The following is a 27584-nucleotide window of genomic DNA, read 5'->3' on the forward strand; positions in this document are numbered from 1 at the left end:
TGATTTTAAATTGATATTTGTAGAATTGCAGGTCATGAAAGAACATCATAATATTGATCATGTGTTTAATTATAGAGGGACTGCATATGTACTTGTTTGTTTGATGCTTGGAGTAAGTGACTCGTTGTATCAAGATGGGTTATTAGATGATGAATTGTAGCCTCTTGCGGGAGAGTAAAAGAAAAGATTAAACTTGGGAAGTGAAGACACTTGAAAGAAACTTTGTATTGGGAAATAAACTCAAAACTTGAGAGAAATTATAGCTTGCAAGAGCACTTGGACTGCACCCCTAGGTCGAACGTCTAGATGAGATGATCGAGATTTGTGTGTTCTTTAATATTGTTATTTTTTAAATGACTGTCTATAAGTGATTTTTTTATTCCTGTGTAAGTTATTATAATTGAATATACTACATCAGTGATACGTGCAAGGAAACAAACAAGCATACTATACCATATATTACGAGAGAATTGATAAAATTAGCAAAAAATGAGTATCACGTAGTAAATTGTTGCGCCCGCCGTATCGCGCGGGTTTCGTACTAGTATACTCATACGAGTGTTCACTTTTCTATTATATATATGAATTATTAGGTGAGGATTAAGAGACCCAAAATAAGTATTATTTAAAATCATAAGTACATAAATATTTTAACTATTTAAAATTATACGCTAATGAATACCCGTCTAACTGGTCGGAGGTTAAAAGGTTTATCCACTCATGTCGGGTTCCTATCCAGAAGGTCCTAAGTTCGATTCCTGGTTTATGTGCGCGCTCTAAAGACAATACCACTGTAAAAAGATTCAAACTCGGGCAATGTTGGTTGTATTCCAATGGTAAGTCTTTCAGAGTATCCCTACAACCAATTGCACTGGACCTTTAAAAACACTATTTAAACCTTTGCAAGTAGAGATGGACAAATCAACTAGTTAACTGACCTGACCCAAAAATCAGACTGAAACCGAACTGGTTTGAAACCGATTATGTAGCAACTGGTTTGGAACCGTTTGAAACCATAGGTTCAAAACCGGTTTATAACTTTCTCCACCAAAACCATTTCCGAATTGTTAACCAAATCGACACCGGCAAAAACTAGTCAAAACTTGGAACGGAAACCGATCAAAACCGAACCGATCATAAATTGGTTTTGTCTTTTGTTAATTAAACCGAACCAGTTTCAACCCAAAACGATTTTAAGTTTTAAACCGGTTTATGCATCTCTACTTATAATTCTAAGGTTAAGGTGGATTTTAGTTGAAAATAAACTTGTTAAAAAAATAACTATTTAAAGTTATAAATTAAATAAACTCTAGACATTTTAATATAGTTGCAATATTGTCCCCTCAATTATAATTAAAATTTAAAAATAGTTACAACAATAACTCTTAATCTTTTACCCATATCATATTTTAATTTTCACTTTTAACCAAACTCCCCCATTGTTTTTAAACGTTAATAACTTTTTCATACTTTAATATGTTTTCAAAAAAGTTACATCATAAAAACGAGCATATTTTTATTTTCAATTTGAGTATGATATTATCATATTTTTTTTTTCAGTTAAAAAATACATATTATGTAGTTGTGTTTGCGGTCTGGTTTTAACGGTTTTGAATTAAATCGTGAGCCAAACCTTTTGTAACGGTCTTTTGTTGTCGAAAACCAAGACCTGCGTTTCCCGCTACATGACTCGAACACCCATCTAGTTTTCCAATATTCTTTTTATTTTCAATAATTTAGATAAATAATTTTGGAATCATGGTCCAACTCCAAACTGGATAAACAACAGATCGTCAACAACTTTGGCTCCCATCCACACTCTCCACGTGTCACCAACCACCAATCAAAACCCAAACCAACGGCTGAGATCACCACATCAATAACCGTAACAGCCGCCGTACACGATCACTCCCCAATTTGTCTTCATATCCAATAATAATACAAATCAAAACAAACAAACTCAATGTGCTACTCTTCATAATTACTTCATTGATCGTCGTCTACTAATATTAATAATAATAACAGAATTCAACAGTTTTTAGCGAGAGAAAATGGTGACGGAAGAAGTAATTAGTATGACTACTCCTCGGAGTCCAGAAGCTAAGCTAGGGATGGAAGTAGAAGAGCTGTGGGACGTACAGGAAGCACAGCTTACCCCTACCGAGAAGCTCAACGCCTGTTTTGAAAGTATTCCGGTGTCCGAGTTTCCTCGTGCTTCGCCTTCGCAAGGTAGTTACTAAATATCGGATATCGGTCAACAACCGATATCTGAGATATCGGTAATTTTAGTATCATGTATAATTCATATATATAGCAATTTAACACTAATAAATTAGTAGTAAGTAAGAATTAAGTTGATAATTAAGACTTAAAACACTGATATCGGGAATATCGGTGATATATCGATCGGTTAGATATCAGTCAATATTGTTGATATTATCGGTACTGATATTCTAAACTGATATCCTGATTTATATATCGCCAAAGGTCAAAGGACCTGCATAGTTATTATTATTATTATTGATTTTCAATGATCCTCATATAGTGTATAACTGTATATTACTTGATTTGACTATTTAATATTTTAAACCTATACGGATGATCTGCCAAGTGTTGCTGAATGTTCTGATTGATTGTGATGTTTAGAAATTGACTGATATTATTTGATATTGATTGATCTACACTTATTGGGATAGTTTTTGCTGTCCTTCTCTTGATCGATCTACGAAATTAATTTGTCTGACTGCGGGTGTTTTTGGGATTGCTTATTTAAGTGAAAAAGGATTTTTTGTTAAAAATGACTTATTAACTCATGAATTTTTTAAAAGAAGTTTTTAAAAAAGTGTACGGATTAACTTATGTGGTGGGGAAAACCAAAATGACTAAAAATGATTTTTTTTTAGTGTTTGAGGGTGTAATAAGTAAATTAAACAGAATAAGTTAATAAGTTGCACTTCGCAAACTTATCAAAACCTCCTTATTTAGCCTTGTTGATAAGATAAAATCCATAAGGCCTTCTGTTTGCCAAACAACTTTTTGAAAAGTTAAAAATTTATAAGGAGCCTCAACTCTCAAATAAGCAAAATCCCAAACACAACCTGTATTTGTGTAAATGTGTGCTTTTGTGAATGTTTGACATCAAATGGACTACCAACTGTATCATTTATTTATCGTCATAGTTCCTATCAGTGTTGTAGAGCTCGCTAGGTGCTACCCGGCCGATGGAGGCCAGGGCTACACTACCGGTTAACGATTGCTCAGATAGAAATTTTTATATGTAATTTACGAAGTTTAGCATTGGTCCAACTAGACCCTGACTTGGACGGCTTAGACCGACTAGCAACTAATACTACCGGTTAGCTAAAAAATTATTGGTAAACCTCCGACTGGTCTAGTAATGTAATCAATTTTATATGTAATATATTAGTTTACAGAGTTTGGCTGGAAAGTGGTCGGCGATTTCGTTCGACTAGGGCCAATTTGGGTTGCCTAGGACCTATTAGTCCGACCAGACCCGACTAGCAACGAATATTACTGATTAGCTAAATATTAATCAGTGGACCTCCGACTAGTCTAGTCAGCGATTTATTCTGATCTTTCACAACACTGGTCCCTATAGATTGTATGATCAGGTTCATAATTACGCGCTTTAATCAGTTAACTGTAGTTGTGTGCTTCTGATCAGTTCTGAAAATCGCGATTACAGATGTATATTTATATCTGTCAAAAAGATGTTTGGTACCTTATCAGTCATATTTTCTAGTTTTTAAATGCAATTTTTTTTGCAGTAATCGAGATAAAATCAGATGCGAGTCTTGGTGAAGCGGTCCAGTTGCTATCGCAGCACAAGATTCTCAGTGCTCCTGTTGTAGACGTGGACGCGCCAGAAGATGCTAGTTGGATTGACAGATATCTTGGGATGGTTGAGTTTGCAGGCATTGTTGTGTGGATTCTGCATCAGGTTCACACACTTGTTTTCTTAACTTACAAAAAGCCGAAAAATGCTGCTTCTTAGTTAGTTACTAAATTAATTTGTTAAACTGTTGTTCTAACATTGCATGTACAGTCAGAAAAGAATGATTTGTTAGATGCACAGCCTGTATCTCCCAAGACCGCTGGAAACGTTTTCGAGTTATTAACTTCCTCCGATTTTTATCAAAACACGAAGGTTTTGCTTCTAACTTTTAATTTTTAAATTTTAAACAATTTTTGCCTACCAATTTATTTATTTGTTTCTCAACTTATGGAAATGCAGGTTAAAGACATCTCGGGGTCATTTCGGTGGGCCCCATTTCTCGCCCTGCAAACTTCAAACTCGTTTCTGACCATGCTTTTACTACTCTCGAAGTATAGAATGAAGAGTGTACCGGTAGTTGATGCAGGGGATCAAAAGATAGACAACATTATTACACAATCTGCTGTGATTCACATGTTGGAAGAATGTGCTGATCTCCAATGGTTCAAAAGCTTGGGTTCCAAGAAATTATGTGACCTTGGTCTTCCCTTGATGAGTGCCAATCAAGTTATCAAGGTAGTTAAACATTAAAAGACAATACACTACATTCAGTGCTGTTTATTTAGTTCGCGTTTAAGGTGGTTAAATGTGTAAACGAGCCGAGCCCACGAGTCGTTTTTGACTTTTTTAAAGCTCGAGCTTGGCTCGTGACTCGTTTTCTCAAGCTTGAGTTTGGCTCGTCTATTATTTATTAATTAAATTATATACACTTTTAATTATGTTTTTAAATATTTTAAGAAAGCCTTAACGATCCTAAACTCAGCTTGAGCTCGTGTGTCGTACCTTAAACGAGTCAAAGCTAGGCCGTGTGATGTGAAATTAATACATAATTACATAGAATTCCAAAAGAGTTAAAACTTAATAATACACTATGCTCGTTAAGGCTCTGACAAGCACACGCTTCTCATACAATGCTCGAGTCCGGGCTCAATGAGCTTTACTTGAGGCTCGGGCCCGACAAGGATCAGCTCATTTTGAGCTTTGTATAAATTCGATATCGAGTAGCTCGTGAGCGGCTCGATTTCACCCCTAGGGTTAATTCAGGTGGGTAAATGATTTAAAAACAAAAAAGTTTGTTAGAAAGATGACTAAAGTGTGTTTTTACTGAACAAAACATCCTTAGATTCTTCTTTTTTCAGAAACAAGTGTAAGTTTATAAAAAAATTATTGCGATAATATGAATTTTGCAGGTAGATGAAGATGAACCCGTGCTGCAAGCGTTTAAACTCATGAGGCAGAAAGGAGTTGGTGGGTTACCAGTCGTTAACAGTGAAAATAAGCCGGTTGCTAATATAAGCATCAGAGACGTTCAGTTCCTACTGATCGCCCTGGAAATTTACAAAGATTACAGGTTCAAAAAGTTTATAAATTTATTAATCCAATTGACAGGATTAAAAAATATAGTATTATTAATTTATTATTACTATTAATCTAATTTTCTTCATGGTATTTGGACTGCAGGTCAATCACAGCCAAGAACTTTGTGACATCTGTCAAAAGGTACCTAGAGGATAACCAGAAGGCTTCACCTTTGGTAAGTGGCATGATCACTTGTAAAAAAGAAGACACGCTTAAAGACGCGATCACGAAACTTGATTCCAAAGAGATTCATAGAATATATGTAGTGGATGAAGAAGGGAATCTTGAAGGGGTCATAACACTTCGAGATATAATATCAAGAATCGTACACGAGCCTCATGGATACTTTGGTGACTTCTTTGATGGCGTGTTGCCATTACCCGCCAACAGCCGTGTGTAACAAGTATGTGTTTTTGTTTTCCTTCTAAGAAGACTGTTTTAAACTCGTATTGTATATCACTATATTTGAATAAATCGGTTTGGTCAAAGTCAAACAAGAGGTTTTGCACCTTAGGCCCCACCTCATGGGACCCCACGTATATCGTGCTAACCAATGAGATCAGATGAAACACAGCTTACGAGGCTAAAGACAAAAATACCCCTTATCTAGTTCATATGTGGGCCACCACTTAGCATATAAATACCCCTTATCTAGTTCATATGTGGGTCACCACTTAGCATATATTAGATAGGCCCCACCTCATGGGACCCCACGTATATCGTGCTAACCAATGAGATCAGATAAAACCTAGCTTAAGAGGCTAAAGGCAAAAATACCCTTATCTAGTTCATATGTGGGCCACCACTTAGCATATATTAGCTAGATATTTTCACAAGAATATTAGGTCTAAGTCTAACAACCACAAGAGAAGATAAAAAGGTAGCAAAACAAACTTCCTCTACAATGTCAATCTAACACTTTTCAAAGAAAATGACAGCAGTCTAGGCAGATAATGTACTTAACTTTAATAATCTTACCTTAGTATTATAGATAACACTATAATAACCTTAACTTTAACCTTAACCTTAGCATATGCCCATCTTGTCAACATAATTCTAGTCTTTTCTTGATCAGCATAGAGTTTGACAGGCCTCGAACCTGAAAAAGACGCAAAGTATTCATTATATAGCTATTCGGTTTTAGAACATGTACAAAGAGAAGACATACCAGCAAAGACTCATGTATTGCATACTATATACTTTTCCTTTTCATGAGGTTCATAACCACAAACTTTCCTTCGAATAAATCCGACAATAAGTTCTCTAAATCATCAGGATAATACTTTATGTACCTCCCACCATGCCTTCCACCCTCTAACCGACTTCCAAACCGCCCTAAAAAGGCACGGTACGCTGGAAGAACCTTTTCAGATATAGATATTCTAAGCTCTTCCTTAAGTTGTTCATTCGGAACCTTCCAAAGTGTTTGTACGCTGTAAATATCTTCAAAACAAGCATTAAAATTCTTAAACCTTTCTTTCAGAATCACCTTTGACGCACCGGTTGAACTCCCACCGACCCCTTCGTCTTTCAAACACTGCAACGCTTTCCCCCACGCGGCTCTGAGATAGCTCGTGTGCCATTGTCGAATCTTCCCACGATGCTTCCGAATCCACTGATCACCCAACAGATTCCTAACCTCTGATTCTTTCACTTTTTGTACTATGTAAAGAACATTATACATCATGAATATATACCTCAAGGCACCATCTTCTAACAACCTCGATTTCTCATCAAGATTCGCCTGCAAAGACGCGATAAGTTCCTGCACACGATAAGCCATAGGGGATAATCTAGCTTCATCATCACCGTTCTCCACTGATACCAAATCGTGGTCGTTTTTAGGCAACAGCGCGTTCATCGTATCGCTATAAGCCACCAACAACTTCAAATAATTCATAACATATCGCGTTATCGGATGAATCCCACCGCTCTGCACAGCTCCCGAATTCTCACCCTTCACCGCATTCTCAAACTCCACAAACGTCCCCAAACCCGCCATCCCCAAACCACTCAAAACCCCCTTCGCCTCACTGCAAACCATTTCACCAGACTCATAACCGAACAACGCTTCTAAATCATGCAAAGCATCACCAACAACTTCATACATGTCCAAAATCCGAAACAGCTTCTCCGAAGACCGTTGACTAATCGCAACCGCCTCACCGAAATTCAACAACCGCATCACGCACGCTTTCGTCGTCTCAACAAAACACACCTCCTGAATCAGTTCCGACTGGTCAAATATCGCTTCACAAAGCCGTTTCTCCCCAAACAACAAAACCCTAACCACTACCTTCACCGCCAAAATCCACTTCTATCCAACACCGTCCACTCGATCCTCTGCACCTCCTCGATACTCAACCTCTCCACACCTAAAATCATCAAACACCCATCCAACACATCTCGTCGAACGCCAGTATACACCTGGCAACACTCTTTTTCATAACCAGACCTAATCATCAACCCAGCAATATCCTTAACCTCATCAACGGCCTCCGGCCGAATTAAATCCACACAAAAATCACCGCCTAAACTCGCACCACGCTCATGATGCAAACCACTACTCTGACTCCCATCCAAATCATCATCATTATCATTATCATTATCATCAACTTCTCCTTCACCATCACCATCACCATCACCATCATTCAACACGAAACTCCTCGAAATCGAAACGGACTGAACCGAGCCGTACAACCGATCGGCATCCAACGGCACCGTGTTATGAATCAACACATGCCGGAAATCATCCTCTAGCTTCACCATAGCTAGCTGTAACGCGTTCTCAGCTCGATCCAAAATATCAGATTCCACGGTCAGGTTTTCGGTCAACCGAACGATTAAATCAACGGCTGTTAAATATTCCGAATCCGAATTATCATCGGAATCACGCTCCAGAATAATCCTCTCGGCCTCTTCAAACCTGTCATTGAATTGACCGCAGTTGCCAGTGATTAAATCGGTGATATTGGATAACCGATTATCGAAGCGTGAGAGGATCATTAGCATGTCTTCGGTGTTCATGTTTAAGCTCTTGACGATTTGTTGAGCTCCGTTTGTGGTGGTGGTGGTGGTCATTTTTGTGTGTGTTTTGTTTATTGGTGTGGAGATGAGCGGGTTTTAATAAATAGGAATAGGAATTAGAATTGGAAGGCTGTCTACATCTTACCCTCCTCAGACCCTACCATAGCTTTGCTATTGGTGGGATATACTGAGTACGATGATGATGAGGAATTAGAATTGGAAATGGAATGGGGGAATACATATTATTATTCCTGTTCCGGGTGCTGGTGTATGCGGTTGAGTTCGGGTTTGATTCCTTGCCTTTTTGACCGGCATCGGGGTATGTTGTCAGTCTCGTTTGAGAAGTTATATATTTTTAATATTTTAATTTAACATATTCAAATTAAATGAAAATATATCAATAAGATAAAATAATATTTTCTGACATGACACACAAATACATGATATGGACTTTAATAGTTATCGGATATAACATGTTTTGTGTACTAAATAAATAGAGATGAATCAGATTATTAATTCTCATGTCTAAACAAATAAATATATAATAATATAATATATTACATACTCTGAATATTTAACCTTTAATTTTTATACCAAACAAACTAGCACGGCGCACATCATTCCCAATCCAACATCAAGCAGATGACGCACAGACTTTTCTCTGATTCTCCTTCTCCGGTAGTTTGGTGGTTTCCCTCCACGTCTCTGATTCTCTGGCAGTTCGGCTTCCTCGCAGTTGCAGCGACGGCACCAGTATTAACAAGTTTGTGTCTTATCGTGCATACCTCGTATTAACATGTTTGTGTTTGGGTTTCAGATGCATGTACACGATAAGTTTTCGTTTCGTGTACAGGTATACATGTTTCATGTTCGTGTTTATCGTGTATGGGTATGCACGATATGCCAGCCCTATAAAATAATATGTAATCCTCACTTGTGGCCTAGTTTGGAGGCTTAAGTTTTTGAGTTGAGACAAAAGTTTAATCTCTACTTGTGTTACCTTTGATCGATTATGACAATGAATTATTTGAGTTGAGCCTTGCGAGGTTATCGGTTCAAATCTCGAGTCCACTCTGCGTTTCGTCCCACCGTGTGTTACATTAGAGAGTTCTAAAATTTTGGCGGCAGCCGGCGGTATGGTTTCTCAGGGAAACACCCAAGCCAAACTCTGAAAGTGTGAGTTCGGTTAAGACAACGTAGTTTGGCTAGAGTATGACAACGATGCTCTCCAAAATTCGGGAATGCAGTGGCCTGGCACACAAGAAAGTCATCGTACCAAGAAAATAAAACATAAAACAATATGTTTTTTTAGATGAACATTTTTGAAACTGCCCCAATACATGAGTGATCCTTCATGAGACATGACGCTAACCGTCCATGTTGAAATTGACCCTCTAATGTTGACTCATCCAGGAACACTATCAAGAAGGAAACTAAAGACAAATCTAGCATAGGTTGAGGGCAACGTTGTCCTTAATATTCTTAGCAAAGTATATTTTTTTGCAAACATTTTCTTCTTCATTATATGTATCGACTAACTTTGAACAAAATTTTTTACTCACGCTATTCCTCAACCTCTTCTTAGATATGTCACAGAAGAAAAGCTATGACGCTAAAAAACTCGTTGAGTCAGGTTTTGAATAGCTAAATCGAATATTAACACGAATAGGTATCAAATAAAAAGTTAAAAATTGGGTGAGGAAAATCATGATTATTAAAAATATTACAATTAGCTGGCGGTTATCACGGGTAGGATAAAGTTAGTTAGACAATGTTTTATAAAAATGGACTATATCCCAAAGTATAATTTGTTTTATGTCCGGTTCATTTTGGTATTGAGTTGTGTTAAAGTAAAGCAATTGTATGTAACTATGTATGTTGAAAACTTGAAGTTACCTTAAAAGTTGATATTAATAACTAACTAGTTAACAAAACCCGCATGTTGTGGCGATAATTCGATATTAGTTAAGTTTGTTACGGTATCGCAATAAAGAAATAAAAAAAAAACAAAGAACGTCTAAAATAGAATCAACATTGGTATAGCTTATAACACAAAAACTAAACTTTCAAAATAGTATCAACACTCGTATAAGGATTGACATGGATCCTTAAAATGTTTTGTAAAAGGATTGACATGGATCCTTAAAGACGTTTTGATACATAAGGTCGTAATTAAACACTAGGCAAAAATACATATATGATCCGACCCTTTCATATATGGGTTGTAGTAGGCGTATTATAACCATGCGTGTACTAAGACGCCCGTATTGTCAGGGACGTAACTGACTCGGGATGGTAGTGTGTGTATGCTTAGTTGGTACGTCATAGAGCTGCGTAGTTCTTACCAAGTCATTGAACACTATTAGTGATTATGTGTCTTAATAATATGTGAAATTCTTGTGAGTGCGTTTACGTTATTCACCAACGATGTGCTTATGTATATCCAAAAAATATTTTTAGGTAATCATGAACATGGGCTAGCATATGCAAGAATAGTTGTCGAAGGAGTTTGAGAAATTCCTAGGCATAGATGTCTGATGGCTCATATATATTTTGAAATCATTGTAATGTGTTTAAACAAAATATGATGTAAACCGATATTTTTTTTATAAAATAAATATCTCGAAGTAATGTTTTATTCTGTTGTGTACTGAAGAGGTAGGTCCCAGCAGAGGCGGTTAGGACCCGCAAGACTTCCTTAAAAGGAGACGTCTGCGCAGTTGAACACGCAAGACTCCTTAAACGGACGTCTGCGCAGTTGAACCCGCAGACTTCACCATATGGACGTCTGCGCCGCGACCTACCAAACCTGCAGGACCCACCACGCTCAGAGTTGTGACGACCTCACATGCGGTACGCAAGCTGGTCCCGCAGGAAATGCCTCCCTATGGTTTCCAAGTATCCCCTGTTCCCGCAGGTGCGGATACCCGCCATTAGGGACTGGCCACCCGCGCAGCATGGCTACACGCATAAGGCTCAGACTCGTAATAATTCAGTAGTCACCTGAAGAAGGAATGAGCAAAGCCGGGAACATTCCCGCATAAAGGCGGGAGGGGGAAAACTCCCGCCTAAATGAGCCAGTCCGTATAATAATGGAGGATCTTTTGTGTGATACCTGACGAGGTATGGACAAAAGATCTGACCAACGATACGACAGCTCACTGACAGCAGCATGGCAACACGCCACAGCACTGTGACCAATAGCCGCCGCCTGCTCACCAACTCCTGCCATATCACGTGCCTAGCCTATAGTTGGTGGAAAAGGAAAAGTGAACAGCACGCCTGGTCACTGTCAACCGCTGCCTATCCACCAATTACCAGCAGGGCACGTGCGTAGGCCACAGTTGGCAGAGTAAGAGGCCGGCTAAGCCTCCTTGGAAACCCACCTTCGGCTATAAAAGACATCAAATGGTAATATCATTTCATCATCTAATATCTTGTATAATTTACCTGATAACTGCTCTAGTATTATTAATATACTTTTATATTCAAAGAGTAATATAGACTGATTCTCACGCCGGAGGGTGGTCACAAGGAGGAACCCCCCCTTTCTTAGTGACGAGCTCACGGTGTCTGTTTTGCAGGTTATCGGAAGAACCATCTTGCCGGAATTAACCCCTCGTGGGAAACGTCTATCTAACCCTCAGGTTACTCGTAATCTGTCGGGGTTCGACTGGTGTTTCTTCATGTACCCATGAGGCGAGTGTGACAACTATACACATAATGAATCATCTTAACTCTAATGTATTGTTGAACAAAAGCAAGTAGTTAAAACATTACCATCGAGTTCTACAAAGAAGCAAAACTACATCGACAAACTAGGTCAAGGTTAAAACATAAGATGAATATGGTGTGAAACTATGAGATAAAAGAATAAATCCTTAACATAATAACGAGTTATAAAAGTAGGATTGCTATTAAATCATGATATTTTTCAATGTTATTAGCTAAGATTGTATTAAAAAGGAGTAAATTCTATGAAAATTTTGAATATGAGGTAGGTGAACCAACCTTTTAAGGAAGTTTTCCAAAACGGATTTATCATGGAAGAGCAAAATTGTGAAAATAAAAAGACACTTGAAAGATCAAAATGGAAAAAGTATCGACCACACTTTTAAATTAAAAAAAAACAAAACCAAACCGATGAAAATTCACATGATATTCTACAAGGATCGCGTGTGTTTTAAACATTCGGAAATGACTTCTTTAAAAATGTAAGGAAAAAATACACAACTGTTTAAAATACCAAAACCAAGTTTATGTGGACTGGTAGTCCACGGTTGGTTGAACCGATTGCGGAAGTGATAGTCGGTTAAGCAAATTCCACTATCATATTTTTATGTTAGAGTTTATAAATTGAAGCCTTATCAAACTCATTTCCTTGCCTATTTTGCTTTATACACTTTCATATATGCATCTAAATGCCTCTATAAGTCTTTCATATTCAAACATCAATTAAAGAAGATAGATCAAGAGCAAATAGAAGAGTTGTGCTACAACTACTATCATATTCATTCTTGTGTTCTATTTGTTTAGTGATCACTACCATTGAATTACTAAGAAGTGTGTGAGGGGCACAATACTTGTTTGGTGATTTGTGAGAGGTGATTACTACATTTGAACTGATGAAATACTTGGTGTTTTGGTAATATCTTTTGTTCAAGAGAAACAACGGTGGAGCAACTTGATTAAAAAAAATCGGTGAGAAGACGTAAAGTGAGTTTGTTGACATCCACCTAACCTCTATTATCGGTTTTTCATTCTATCCCTTTGTTACTCTTTATATTCTTGTATACACAACTCCTTGAGTTCTAAAAAGAGTTTATCAATTGGATTTGTGTGCTATTAATTGAAGAATTTCAAAAAAAAAAAAAAAACAAATTCACCACATTTAGTTCTCCACAAACAATTTTAAGAAGCATAGCAGTAAAATTTAAAGTAAAACTTATAAATTAAAAAAAAAACTAGAAAAAACGAAACTATTCTTTAAACTTTAATGTCATTCCAGACACCATCAAGTTTAGTAAATGGTATTATGGTAGTATGATATTTCTACAAAGCTTTATAGATATTGAAGACTTTGAAGCGGAGATAAAGATATCATATGCATGATCTACAAAGTCATAATTCAAAAAATAGGTCTATTTATAAACTAACTCAAACTAAATCACTAAATTCGGGTATATTTAGGAGCAAAATTAATGTCTATTAAGCAATGAGTATATAATTTGCTTTAATAGTTTGATGTCGACTAGATAACAATTAACATAAAAACAACTCGATCTCGTCTCAAACCACGACCCTATCTTCAAACTACGACAAAAGAGTAAAACAATTGAAAGATGATTTGAAGCATAATAAGCTTCGATTTCAATTGTAAACAAAAGAACAATGAGTTACTGAACAGCGATTCCGCTTTAGCGCTATGTAGTTGAGCAATGAAAGTTCATTGCTAGAAGTTCTAAGTCCTGGTACGTGATTATTTGGTTGTGATTTGTAACCTTTCATTGTTCAAGGACTAGCATACTACTTTGATTCATATAAGACACTTCATTTTTTAAGTGTCTTAACGATTATTTATATTCGATTCCTATACCTAGTTTTATCCTCATTAACAAGTTTTTTAAGCGTTCTCCTCGTCACATATCACACACAAAACTAGAGATGCACAAATCGAGTTTCAGCCCTAGACTGATTTAGGTTGGGTCAAAAGACCCTCAAATCAAGATTTTGTTCAAGCTAGTTCATGCTAAGACTGGTTTTGTAGGGGGAAAGTACCGGGTTGACAATATTGAAACTCGCTTTTAACCAATTCCGCTTGTGTTTAATTGATTTCAAAGTATAGAGTTACAAAGCAATTTCAACCTCATGTTTCAATTCGGGTCCAAACGCGATTCAACCAGACATATTTAAGCTCGGGTTCATAATCGAGTTTGGTTACCACTATGATAATTACACATTTGATTCTAATAATTGTAAACTTATTATTAAGACGGTGAAAACCAGATGTGGTCAAATAAACCGATTAACCATACATATCCGAAAACCGAACCGTTTTGAAACCGTTTATGTAGAAACCAATTTAAACTAATTGAAACCGTATGTTCGGAACCGGTTTGTAATTTCCTTCACAAAAACCGTTCCAAGCCGGTTAACAGAACCAAAACCGAACTAAAACCAAACTGGTTTGTTGTTGTGCGAAAAGCTATATATAAATATTAATAACTAATTCTAACAATTCAACACTAAGTCTTAAATTTATAAAACCAAATAATCCTAAATAAGCTTCACACAAACGGCAAGTGTACCGGACGCATAGCAGCACAGTCTAATAGAAGTCCGGATGTCGAACACAAAGACACGTGAGAAGGGCTCAGATAATTAACCCTAATATAAGTCCCACCTAAATAATATATTTATTTATCTTATTTATTTAAACTAACTATACTTAACTAATTTAACATAACTAACGGTGAAACTTAATGGAACTAACGATAATAAGAAAGCGAATCACTTAGGTAAGATGACTTAACGGGTATAGGATGGCTCAGGTGCTAACAAGTGTTTGAAACCGGCTTCTAAAGATGAATTAAGATAGATGAAATCAAGGCAACTGGGTCCCTACGGTCACTTTTACCATAAAACCCTAACAAAGTCTATTTAGCTTTTAATTTACGGTTGTTTATTTACGTACCCTAATGATTTATTACTTGGTCCGTATCAAAATCACAATCCTCACTAAGGCTCGAGCTAATTACAAACCTAGGAAGAGAGGGGTAATTCAATAATAAGGATAAAATAACTCAACTTACAAACTAACCTAGTCGATAGCTAGAAAACCGCACGTGGTCTCGCAACGGGTAACCAAATCAACTAAAGCAGAGAGATAAGCTAACCCCTAAGGTTTTGGTCAAACTCAAAGAGGATGATCCTACTAACCTAAATGATTCAAGAAACATAAACCCTAGTGGCACGCGTCTACCACAATCAATCAACACACTCAGTATTAACAGAAATAGCAATTAACGACTACACGAAACAAATTCATGCAATAATCAACTACTCGGGGCTCATGCAACCTAGAATACATCTAATGGCAGCAAGGTTCATGGAATAATATCACAAATTATGAACTTTACAATAACCAAACAATCAAACACAATATTAGCACCCGAAAAGTAATAAATCAACCGTTAAACATCAAACCTAGGTGATTCAAACAAGTTTAGCCAAGCATAATGAATGAACAACAGATAAAATGGAGGATCTTTTGTGTGATACCTGACGAGGTATGGACAAAAGATCTGACCAACGATACGACAGCTCACTGACAGCAGCATGGCAACACGCCACAGCACTGTGACCAATAGCCGCCGCCTGCTCACCAACTCCTGCCATATCACGTGCCTAGCCTATAGTTGGTGGAAAAGGAAAAGTGAACAGCACACCTGGTCACTGTCAGCCGCTGCCTATCCACCAATTACCAGCAGGGCACGTGCGTAGGCCACAGTTGGCAGAGTAAGAGGCCGGCTAAGCCTCCTTGGAAACCCATCTTCGGCTATAAAAGACATCAAATGGTAATATCATTTCATCATCTAATATCTTGTATAATTTACCTGATAACTGCTCTAGTATTATTAATATACTTTTATATTCAAAGAGTAATATAGACTGATTCTCACGCCGGAGGGTGGTCACAAGGAGGAACCCCCCCCCCCTTTCTTAGTGACGAGCTCACGGTGTCTGTTTTGCAGGTTATCGGAAGAACCATCTTGCCGGAATTAACCCCTCGTGGGAAACGTCTATCTAACCCTCAGGTTACTCGTAATCTGTCGGGGTTCGACTAGTGTTTCTTCATTGGCGCCATCCGTGCATAAAGCTAGAACTTTATTTTTCTCCAGTTTTTTCAAAATCTCTGGAAAGATGGTTAAGGATACTCCGGTCCCAAAACCGAGTAACCAAGAGACTCCGGTAATTATGACCCCAGCTATAAGGGGGAATACCGAGTACACAAACTTTACGAACACTACCCCAGCTACCCAAGCCGGGGCAAGTGAAGTAAATAATCAGACACTGGGATTCACCGATACCCAGTTAGAAAATCAAGAGACGAGGCTCCCCTGCCAAACACTCGATGAGGTTAAAGCGTGGGCCGAAGCACGTCAAAAAGAGTTCCAAGCTGAGTTGGATGAACGTTTACGTTCACTCCAACAAGTGGAAGAATTCGAATACGACGATGATTCGGAAGAATCCGAGGAAGACGCGAACCCTCGTCATAGGGCGAAAGGGAAGCGTAAAGAAACGGATTCCCAACCGAGAAGGCGTTTTGGAGAAGCATTCAGTCCAATAAACGTGGGCAACAGCCCACGGGACTTCTCCAAAACATTCACGCCAACTGCGGCAAGGGCGGGAACGTCCAAATTCGCAAGGGACATTGCGGAGGCAATCGCCCCAAGAAGTGCCAAACAAATGTCCAACATAGGCACGTACGATGGTATTTCTGACCCTGACGATCACTTGAACAGATTCATCGCGGGGGCGACCGTCAGTAACTGGACGGAACCCACGTGGTGTTATATGTTCCAAATGACACTGGTCGGGGCAGCTAGAGCGTGGTTCGACCGTCTGCCGGTCCACCACATCTACGATTGGGCAGACTTCCAACAGAAGTTCAGCCAACACTTTAGTCAGCAAAGAAAGTACACTGAGGAGCAGTGGACAATCCTCAAGTGCGTCCGAGAGGACGAAGAATCTTTGCCTGACTACATCACTCGCTTCAACTCGAAGAAGCTAAGCCTGGGCAACGTTAGCGAAGATCTCGTTCGTGCCGCTTTCATCCAGGGCGCAAACGACCCGGAACTCATCCGCACCCTGACGGGCAAAGATGGCATGCCATCCACATGGGATGCCATCATGACCGCAGCTAAACGCTTTGCGGAAACCGAGAGGCAACTGGGTAGAGATCTTCCACAGAGCACGAACCTCTACACCCAGAAGACAAGGGAAAACAACGTCCTTACCGCCCGATTAAACAAAAAGCGGAAGCTGGGCATTTGGCAGTCAAGGGTAAACTTTGACACCCCGTCCGGTTTCCAACATCGGTTGGGCGGAAGAGACAACATGAAACCGGAGAAGAACTCCAGGTGGACGCCACTCACAAAGAGTGTGACCGAGATATTCGCCACGGAGGAGCTCCCGTGGCCAAAGGCTCCGTTTATCCGGCATCGCCACAACGCTGATCGGAGAAAGTATTGTGATTTTCACAAAGTCAAAGGCCACAACACTGAAGAATGCTTAGACGTAAAGGACTTGGTCGAAGCATTTGTCAAGGATGGGACACTCGCGCACCTTGTGGCGAAGTGAGCGTCGAGCAGGCTGATGCGTGAACCCCACCTGGGGAAACGCACGAATAAAAATCGCAGCTTCAACAGAGACTACATACTGCGTAAACAACGAGATCCCGAACAAGATACATGTCGGCTCGATGGTGCTCCCATCCAAGCCACGCCTAATGGGAGCTCAATTACACAGTTTGTATGTAGATCAATTCCAAATTTGTAAAGAAAAGGCCTAGAGCCACTTCTAATGGAAACGATTCTCCTTCAAATTGAAGCTGATGATTTTATATTTGTATTTTATGAACTTTGCACATGAAGATGCCGGTATCCGCCGCATCAAGTGAAGAATCGTTGCGTGGGGAAGGCGGCAAAACCCGCACAAACCCAAAAGCATCAAACCTTCGCGCAGGTGAGTTAAAGGGGAAAGGTTCAGCCATCCCACTATGTGAAAGTGCCGGTATATCCGCATGAATCCTGGTAGAGGAAGCTGAACACTAACCTATTAACAACCACGCGTTGAATGGTCGATTCGAACACTAATGCCAGTAGTCATCGCATCAAGAAGAGTCATTGCGTGGGGAAGGCGGCAAAACCCGCACAAACCCAAAAAACGACAGAACCTTCACGCAGGTCAGTTAAAGGGGAAAGGTTCAGCCATCCCACTATGTGAAAGTGCCGGTATATCCGCATGAATCCTGGTAGAGGAAGCTGAACACTAACCTATTAACAACCACGCGTTGAACGGTCGATTCGAACACTAATGCTGGTATTCACCGCATCAAGTGAAGAATCGTTGCGTGGGGAAGGCGGCAAAACCCGCATAAACCCAGAGAATGACAAGACCTTCATGCAGGACAGTTAAAGGGGAAGAGTTCAGTCATCCCACTATGTGAAAGTGCCGGTATACCCGCATGAATCCTGGTAGCGGAAGCTGAACACTAACTCATTAACAACCGCGCGTCGAACGGTTAAAAGTCATTCTGAAACGATAAGGAAAAACCTACGCGCAGGTCAGACATAGGTAAAGTTTAGCCATCCTACCAAGTGCAAGTGCCGGTCCTATCCGCACACGCACAAAGGGGGAAGCAAAACTTCAACCTACTGTCAACCACATTCAAGGTTAACTTATTCTAAACACTTGGGAAATCGCTAATTTAAACTAAGTATGCAAGTCATATAAGGTTTATAAAGCAATGAACCCAAAGGAAATAACAGTTATCCACAAAAAGATTTGTATTTCACAAAGATATATTACAAAGAATGGCTGGGTAACTACCCGCCTACAAAACAAAATCTAGTCTATCCTAGCAGCGGGAAGCGATCTTCAGAATCAAGCTTCAGGACCACTTCCACTTGGACCCGCCCCATCAGTGGAGCGTGGCGGTTCAAGGAAAGCCTTGAGGATAGCAAGTCCATCATCAGCAGCAGCGACTTCCTTCACCTTCTCCACCACCGGATGCGGGAAGGCGGCATATTGGTTCACCGCTTGGTCATATGCAGCTTCGGTGTCCGCATCGAACAAAGGGAAGTTGGAAGGCGGGACGCCTTTCTCAACGAACCCTAGACCAAGCAGGAAGCCGGCCTTTTCCCCATCCTCATGAGAAGCGTTGAGGGCTGCGCTCATGGCATCATCGTAAGTAGTCTCTGAGAAGACCCGATGCACAACCTACAAAGAAAATACAAGTGTCAAACACCTTTTCTATGAACAAAGGAAAGCGTGAAGACGTAAAGATAAACATACCTGAGACAACGCTTCTCGAAGAAGCCACTCCTTGGCAACCAGAGCTTCTTGGAGGGCGGCTTGAGCTTGGGTGCAGGCGCGTTCGGCTTCGCTTTTGTTAAGATTGGCAAGTAGCACTTCCTTTGCGGCAGCCTCTTCGACGCCCTTAAGCTTCCGCTCGGTATGGTCAAGCACGCCCCTCTGGTCCAAGATCTCCTGGAGCTTCTTGGCATCTTCCATCGCCAAGGCATCATGAGCACGTTGGAGAGCCTCTAATTTGGCCTTGAGCTCCTCGTTCTCCACGCGTAAAGGCTCAGCAACGGCTTCAGCCTTGGTGGCCCTCTCGGTTGCGTTCCTCGCAGTCTCCTTAGCCAGCCGAAGCTGTTCGTTAACAGCTTGGGCAGCCTTGGAGCGGGCCTCGAGTCGCGCTTGAACCTCAACCTCGAGGGCCTTGAAGGCCTTCTCCTTCTCCGCAGCAGCTGCGGCCAACTGTTGGTTCTCCTCCCGAAGAGCCCGCGCTTGAGATACTTCCTTGGCGCGAGCTGCTTTCAACTTGTCGTTTTCACGACAAAGCAGCTCGACGCGTGGCTGCATCCGGGCCTGGAGAACCCGAAGCTCATTGGTTAGCCTACCCTCCTGGTAGCTAGCCATGGCTTCCCCCAACGCACCATGGGGAGCAGCGTGGCGAGCCCATTCCACGCACTCCACAGGGGTACGAAGGGTTGTTCCTCGGCGGATGTTCCATCGCGGAACATACACTTCATTGGAATCCGACACTGCAAAAGAAACAAAGCAGTTAGGAAAAGATGAAGAAAAAATATAAAGGCTAAAAGAACCCTACGCACCTGTAGGGTCGATCACAGGCCGATAGCCACCGAACCCATCGCCTGAACCTAAGGGAAATCCATCCAAAAGGTCGGGCAGATGGGAAGGTGACAAAGATTGGCGAGAAGCCCTGCGCGTACCTGATGGGCCGGCCGTCGTTGCCGGTGGCGGAGGCATAGTAGCGGCCGCCGTGGTCGCCGTCGCCGCCGCAGAATCTGCAGCAATCGTAGCCGCCGGCTCGGTGCAAGATGCTGTAAAAATCGCACTTACCACCGGCGGTGACGTCATCTCGGCTGGAACAGTCGGCTCAGAGTGAGCAACTGATCCAGCGGAAGCAGGCGCGGGCGCCTGGGTCGTCGCCTCAGGTAGGCTGACCGAGCCTACCGTCATCGGCGGAGAGGTACTCCTCTGCGCTCCACCCTGGAATGCGTCAACATCCACGCCTGCACAAGAAGATAAGTGTTTCAATAAATTTATAAAGTGATAAATCTACAAAGATAAGAGGGATGTTTGCACTTACGGGTTTTCTTGAGCTTGAACGTACGGACGGGCGGGGACGAACCCGATGGAGCCGGTCTCTTGATGCCGGTCACCGTCGTCGTCATTGGTTCTCCGGAGGGAACAGTCGTAGCCTCCGGAGCAGTGGTCTTCTCACCACCGGGGTTCCCCGCCACCTCTTCATTATCTGACTCAGTGTCAGATAGGAGCACTGGATCGGCTGTGGAGGCCACCTTCTCCTTCCCTTTCCCGCCGGCAACCCTCTTCTTCCGCACCAGCGGAGGACCATCTGCGGATTCCTCAGAAGAAGACAGGATGTCAGGAATTCCAGCAGCAGGTACAGCATTGAGGGGTGGAGGAGAGAATAACGCCTTACCTGGCCGCCGGTGGCTCAGGATCTCGTGGCCCAGCGGATAGACCTCCACAAACCGATCCGCTGTTTGTTCCAGGATGGGCAACTCGTGCTCGTCTAGAGCACGAGTACCCACCCGCACGGGACCGTCAGCTTCCCGCGAGTACAGGAGCGACCCCAAATCGTTCCCCTCTGAAAGAAAAGAAACAGTTAGAAGACAAACTCATATCAGCAAGAAAGACAAGACATACCATAAGGAATAGAATTCAAACCGTATTCGAGAAGGATGGGAAACCGAGACGCCTCCTTCCATACCCGGCTCATCCCCAGCATCACCATCCCGGACTCCGGAAACCGGTAAACCGGAGACTGGACCCGAGATATCTTCGCGAACCACTCCGCCTCCTGGTAGTTGGAAGCGTGAAGGCTCGGAAGCGCTTACCCCTTCTTAAACTTCATGGCAATGGGGATGGCGCGGGCAGAAATGTAGAAGAACTCCCACTTCCACGATCGGAGACTGCGCTCGGTCGCGCAAATCTTCAAACCCTTGATCCGGGTTGTCAGGGTGTACCACCCCTGGATGCACCTCCAAGTATAGAAGGTCATCAGGCGGTCCACATAGGGCTCAATGCCCAGAATTCGGCACACCCACTCGAAGTGCCGAATCTTGGCAATCGCCATCGGATGCACCTCGGTCAGGTGCACACCGTGCCTCTCCAGGACACCGTACACAAACTTTGTCAATGGGAACCTAAGGTTCCCATAAACAAAGAATGCAGCATATACCCCGATCTTGCCACTGGGGGCATCGTACACAGTCTGCTGAGGTTCAGGAAACTCAGGCTCAAGAGACTCAAGCATGAATTTCCTGACAACATACTGGTACAGATCGATAGGTAGAGCACACTGGCACTCGCCAGCAGTACTCCTATCGTCGGCTACAGCTTCAGCATCATGAGAAGACATATTGCAGAGGAAGAAGAAACGATTTCGGAGGAATGCTCAATTAAATAAGAGAGTATTCACCAGAAATCGCCTTAGAGATGAAGAGAAGAAGTGAAGATGTGAATTACAAAGGACCCTCTCCCCCTTTATATAGGGATCGCAATTAATGCGATGAATTTACTGCGGAGGAGAGAGAAATTGAAGGTGCAATGAAACCGTGACATGTGGCACCAGGCAAGCTGGCAACAGCTGTTGAAAAGACGAGTGAATTTAATTTAGCGGCCACGCGCCCGAAAAATCGCGCCCACGCGCCGTAAAAAGCGTCTGGAATGACCATATAATGTCACGTCGCCATAACTTCCAGCACGTCCTGACACAGTCAGAAGAAACCGTCGCACGACGACTGTTCTTATCCTTTCACCAACTTTTCAAATTTCAAAAATTCAAAAAGATTCGAAAAGTAAGCGGGAAAAACCCTTTACCCTGGCTATCCAGTTGACCGTAAGACGGCTGCGGGTACAGTGTTAAGGCAAAACCCTTCACATACCTAGCACCCGCGGGGAACAGAGGCCAAGAATACCCAAACTATGAAGTCGAGTGCGGGTACAGTGTTAAGGCAAAACCCTTCACATACCTAGCACCCGCAGGGAACGGAAACCGGAAAAACCCAATTATGAAGCCGGGTGCGGGTACAGTGTAAAGGCAAAACCCTTCACATACCTAGCACCCGCAGGGAACGGAAACCGGAAAAACCCAATTATGAAGCCGGGTGCGGGTACAGTGTTAAGGCAGAACCCTTCACATACCTAGCACCCGCAGGGAAGTGAAGCCGAGAAAATCTTGGCATTCCACCCAACTACAAAACGGGCACAGGTACAGTGTTAAGGCAAAACCCTCCACATACCTAACACCCGTAAAAAGTCATACCTCGGCACCCAATTGTAAGTCGAGCGCGGGTACAGTGTTAAGGCAAAACCCTTCACATACCTAGCGCCCGCAGGGGATTAAACGCCAGGAACACCTCGGCAACCATAAGTCAGGTGCGGGTACAGTGTTAAGGCAAAACCCTTCACGCACCTAGCCCTGCAGGGATTTAACGCCAGGGATACCTTGGGAGTAAAGTAACTAATAAGACGAAGTGCGGGTACAGCGTCAAGGCAAAACCCTTCGCATACCGAGCACTCCATGGGAATTGAAACTAAGAAGGATCTTCTGGGCCATGCTTGCAGAAACGGGATTAACATCCCCGCATAGCGGGAACGTCAAGAACTAGATTGTTTGAAACTTCAGGATGGAATTGGTGGTTATAACATGATTGATCACTATGTTCAAAACCACCAAGACCTCATGGAGAATCTACACAAAAGGTTCTAAACGCTCCTGACTTGCGGGGAGGTTACAGACCTATCCGCATCATCCCAGAGATCAAGCAGAACATTGGGAAATTCTGCGTGACATTGGGAAACCCGTGGGTAAGACTTCCCGCGGAAAACCCATAAAACTAAACCCTTTTCAAAAACCCCTTGCTTAAGTCCAAAAGTTCACCTCACTTTATTAAACATTCATGAGAAGAACATTGGACTGGGGGGACTTGAAGAGGTAGGTCCCAGCAGAGGCGGTTAGGACCCGCAAGACTTCCTTAAAAGGAGACGTCTGCGCAGTTGAACACGCAAGACTCCTTAAACGGACGTCTGCGCAGTTGAACCCGCAGACTTCACCATAGGGACGTCTGCGCCGCGACCTACCAAACCTGCAGGACCCACCACGCTCAGAGTTGTGACGACCTCACATGCGGTACGCAAGCTGGTCCCGCAGGAAATGCCTCCCTATGGTTTCCAAGTATCCCCTGTTCCCGCAGGTGCGGATACCCGCCATTAGGGACTGGCCACCCGCGCAGCATGGCTACACGCATAAGGCTCAGACTCGTAATAATTCAGTAGTCACCTGAAGAAGGAATGAGCAAAGCCGGGAACATTCCCGCATAAAGGCGGGAGGGGGAAAACTCCCGCCTAAATGAGCCAGTCCGTATAATAATGGAGGATCTTTTGTGTGATACCTGACGAGGTATGGACAAAAGATCTGACCAACGATACGACAGCTCACTGACAGCAGCATGGCAACACGCCACAGCACTGTGACCAATAGCCGCCGCCTGCTCACCAACTCCTGCCATATCACGTGCCTAGCCTATAGTTGGTGGAAAAGGAAAAGTGAACAGCACGCCTGGTCACTGTCAGCCGCTGCCTATCCACCAATTACCAGCAGGGCACGTGCGTAGGCCACAGTTGGCAGAGTAAGAGGCCGGCTAAGCCTCCTTGGAAACCCACCTTCGGCTATAAAAGACATCAAATGGTAATATCATTTCATCATCTAATATCTTGTATAATTTACCTGATAACTGCTCTAGTATTATTAATATACTTTTATATTCAAAGAGTAATATAGACTGATTCTCACGCCGGAGGGTGGTCACAAGGAGGAACCCCCCCTTTCTTAGTGACGAGCTCACGGTGTCTGTTTTGCAGGTTATCGGAAGAACCATCTTGCCGGAATTAACCCCTCGTGGGAAACGTCTATCTAACCCTCAGGTTACTCGTAATCTGTCGGGGTTCGACTGGTGTTTCTTCATGTACCCATGAGGCGAGTGTGACAACTATACACATAATGAATCATCTTAACTCTAATGTATTGTTGAACAAAAGCAAGTAGTTAAAACATTACCATCGAGTTCTACAAAGAAGCAAAACTACATCGACAAACTAGGTCAAGGTTAAAACATAAGATGAATATGGTGTGAAACTATGAGATAAAAGAATAAATCCTTAACATAATAACGAGTTATAAAAGTAGGATTGCTATTAAATCATGATATTTTTCAATGTTATTAGCTAAGATTGTATTAAAAAGGAGTAAATTCTATGAAAATTTTGAATATGAGGTAGGTGAACCAACCTTTTAAGGAAGTTTTCCAAAACGGATTTATCATGGAAGAGCAAAATTGTGAAAATAAAAAGACACTTGAAAGATCAAAATGGAAAAAGTATCGACCACACTTTTAAATTAAAAAAAAAACAAAACCAAACCGATGAAAATTCACATGATATTCTACAAGGATCGCGTGTGTTTTAAACATTCGGAAATGACTTCTTTAAAAATGTAAGGAAAAAAATACACAACTGTTTAAAATACCAAAACCAAGTTTATGTGGACTGGTAGTCCACGGTTGGTTGAACCGATTGCGGAAGTGATAGTCGGTTAAGCAAATTCCACTATCATATTTTTATGTTAGAGTTTATAAATTGAAGCCTTATCAAACTCATTTCCTTGCCTATTTTGCTTTATACACTTTCATATATGCATCTAAATGCCTCTATAAGTCTTTCATATTCAAACATCAATTAAAGAAGATAGATCAAGAGCAAATAGAAGAGTTGTGCTACAACTACTATCATATTCATTCTTGTGTTCTATTTGTTTAGTGATCACTACCATTGAATTACTAAGAAGTGTGTGAGGGGCACAATACTTGTTTGGTGATTTGTGAGAGGTGATTACTACATTTGAACTGATGAAATACTTGGTGTTTTGGTAATATCTTTTGTTCAAGAGAAACAACGGTGGAGCAACTTGATTAAAAAAAATCGGTGAGAAGACGTAAAGTGAGTTTGTTGACATCCACCTAACCTCTATTATCGGTTTTTCATTCTATCCCTTTGTTACTCTTTATATTCTTGTATACACAACTCCTTGAGTTCTAAAAAGAGTTTATCAATTGGATTTGTGTGCTATTAATTGAAGAATTTCAAAAAAAAAAAAAAAACAAATTCACCACATTTAGTTCTCCACAAACAATTTTAAGAAGCATAGCAGTAAAATTTAAAGTAAAACTTATAAATTAAAAAAAAAACTAGAAAAAACGAAACTATTCTTTAAACTTTAATGTCATTCCAGACACCATCAAGTTTAGTAAATGGTATTATGGTAGTATGATATTTCTACAAAGCTTTATAGATATTGAAGACTTTGAAGCGGAGATAAAGATATCATATGCATGATCTACAAAGTCATAATTCAAAAAATAGGTCTATTTATAAACTAACTCAAACTAAATCACTAAATTCGGGTATATTTAGGAGCAAAATTAATGTCTATTAAGCAATGAGTATATAATTTGCTTTAATAGTTTGATGTCGACTAGATAACAATTAACATAAAAACAACTCGATCTCGTCTCAAACCACGACCCTATCTTCAAACTACGACAAAAGAGTAAAACAATTGAAAGATGATTTGAAGCATAATAAGCTTCGATTTCAATTGTAAACAAAAGAACAATGAGTTACTGAACAGCGATTCCGCTTTAGCGCTATGTAGTTGAGCAATGAAAGTTCATTGCTAGAAGTTCTAAGTCCTGGTACGTGATTATTTGGTTGTGATTTGTAACCTTTCATTGTTCAAGGACTAGCATACTACTTTGATTCATATAAGACACTTCATTTTTTAAGTGTCTTAACGATTATTTATATTCGATTCCTATACCTAGTTTTATCCTCATTAACAAGTTTTTTAAGCGTTCTCCTCGTCACATATCACACACAAAACTAGAGATGCACAAATCGAGTTTCAGCCCTAGACTGATTTAGGTTGGGTCAAAAGACCCTCAAATCAAGATTTTGTTCAAGCTAGTTCATGCTAAGACTGGTTTTGTAGGGGGAAAGTACCGGGTTGACAATATTGAAACTCGCTTTTAACCAATTCCGCTTGTGTTTAATTGATTTCAAAGTATAGAGTTACAAAGCAATTTCAACCTCATGTTTCAATTCGGGTCCAAACGCGATTCAACCAGACATATTTAAGCTCGGGTTCATAATCGAGTTTGGTTACCACTATGATAATTACACATTTGATTCTAATAATTGTAAACTTATTATTAAGACGGTGAAAACCAGATGTGGTCAAATAAACCGATTAACCATACATATCCGAAAACCGAACCGTTTTGAAACCGTTTATGTAGAAACCAATTTAAACTAATTGAAACCGTATGTTCGGAACCGGTTTGTAATTTCCTTCACAAAAACCGTTCCAAGCCGGTTAACAGAACCAAAACCGAACTAAAACCAAACTGGTTTGTTGTTGTGCGAAAAGCTATATATAAATATTAATAACTAATTCTCACAATTCAACACTAAGTCTTAAATTTATAAAACCAAATAATCCTAACTAAGCTTCACACAAACGGCAAGTGTACCGGACGCATAGCAGCACAGTCTAATAGAAGTCCGGATGTCGAACACAAAGACACGTGAGAAGGGCTCAGATAATTAACCCTAATATAAGTCCCACCTAAATAATATATTTATTTATCTTATTTATTTAAACTAACTATACTTAACTAATTTAACATAACTAACGGTGAAACTTAATGGAACTAACGATAATAAGAAAGCGAATCACTTAGGTAAGATGACTTAACGGGTATAGGATGGCTCAGGTGCTAACAAG

At 41.0% G+C, this 27584-nt stretch overlaps 1 protein-coding gene and 1 pseudogene across 2 annotated transcripts; one reads left to right on the plus strand and one right to left on the minus strand.

Annotated features, from left to right (window-relative positions):
- Positions 1-2042: 2042 nt before the first annotated feature.
- LOC143567229 (SNF1-related protein kinase regulatory subunit gamma-1-like) lies at positions 2043-5885 on the plus strand. The gene is made up of 6 exons (XM_077053695.1): positions 2043-2229; positions 3789-3961; positions 4067-4168; positions 4256-4531; positions 5206-5366; positions 5477-5885. The coding sequence occupies exons 1-6, from the start codon at positions 2052-2054 to the stop codon at positions 5772-5774; spliced, it is 1188 nt and encodes a 395-aa protein (XP_076909810.1). The 5' UTR covers positions 2043-2051; the 3' UTR covers positions 5775-5885.
- Positions 5886-6192: 307 nt separating this feature from the next.
- On the minus strand, positions 6193-8455 carry LOC143567231 (exocyst complex component EXO70A1-like; annotated as a pseudogene). Its single transcript, XR_013141377.1, has 2 exons — positions 6543-8455; positions 6193-6473 (listed from the first exon to the last, which is right to left on the minus strand). The product of XR_013141377.1 is annotated as an exocyst complex component EXO70A1-like (transcript).
- Positions 8456-27584: the final 19129 nt, after the last annotated feature.

This window comes from Bidens hawaiensis, unplaced genomic scaffold (genome assembly GCF_021521415.1).
Source record: "Bidens hawaiensis isolate Kalapana, Puna unplaced genomic scaffold, B.hawaiensis_p1.1 tig00023240_1, whole genome shotgun sequence".
Classification (NCBI taxonomy): Eukaryota; Viridiplantae; Streptophyta; class Magnoliopsida; order Asterales; family Asteraceae; genus Bidens; species Bidens hawaiensis.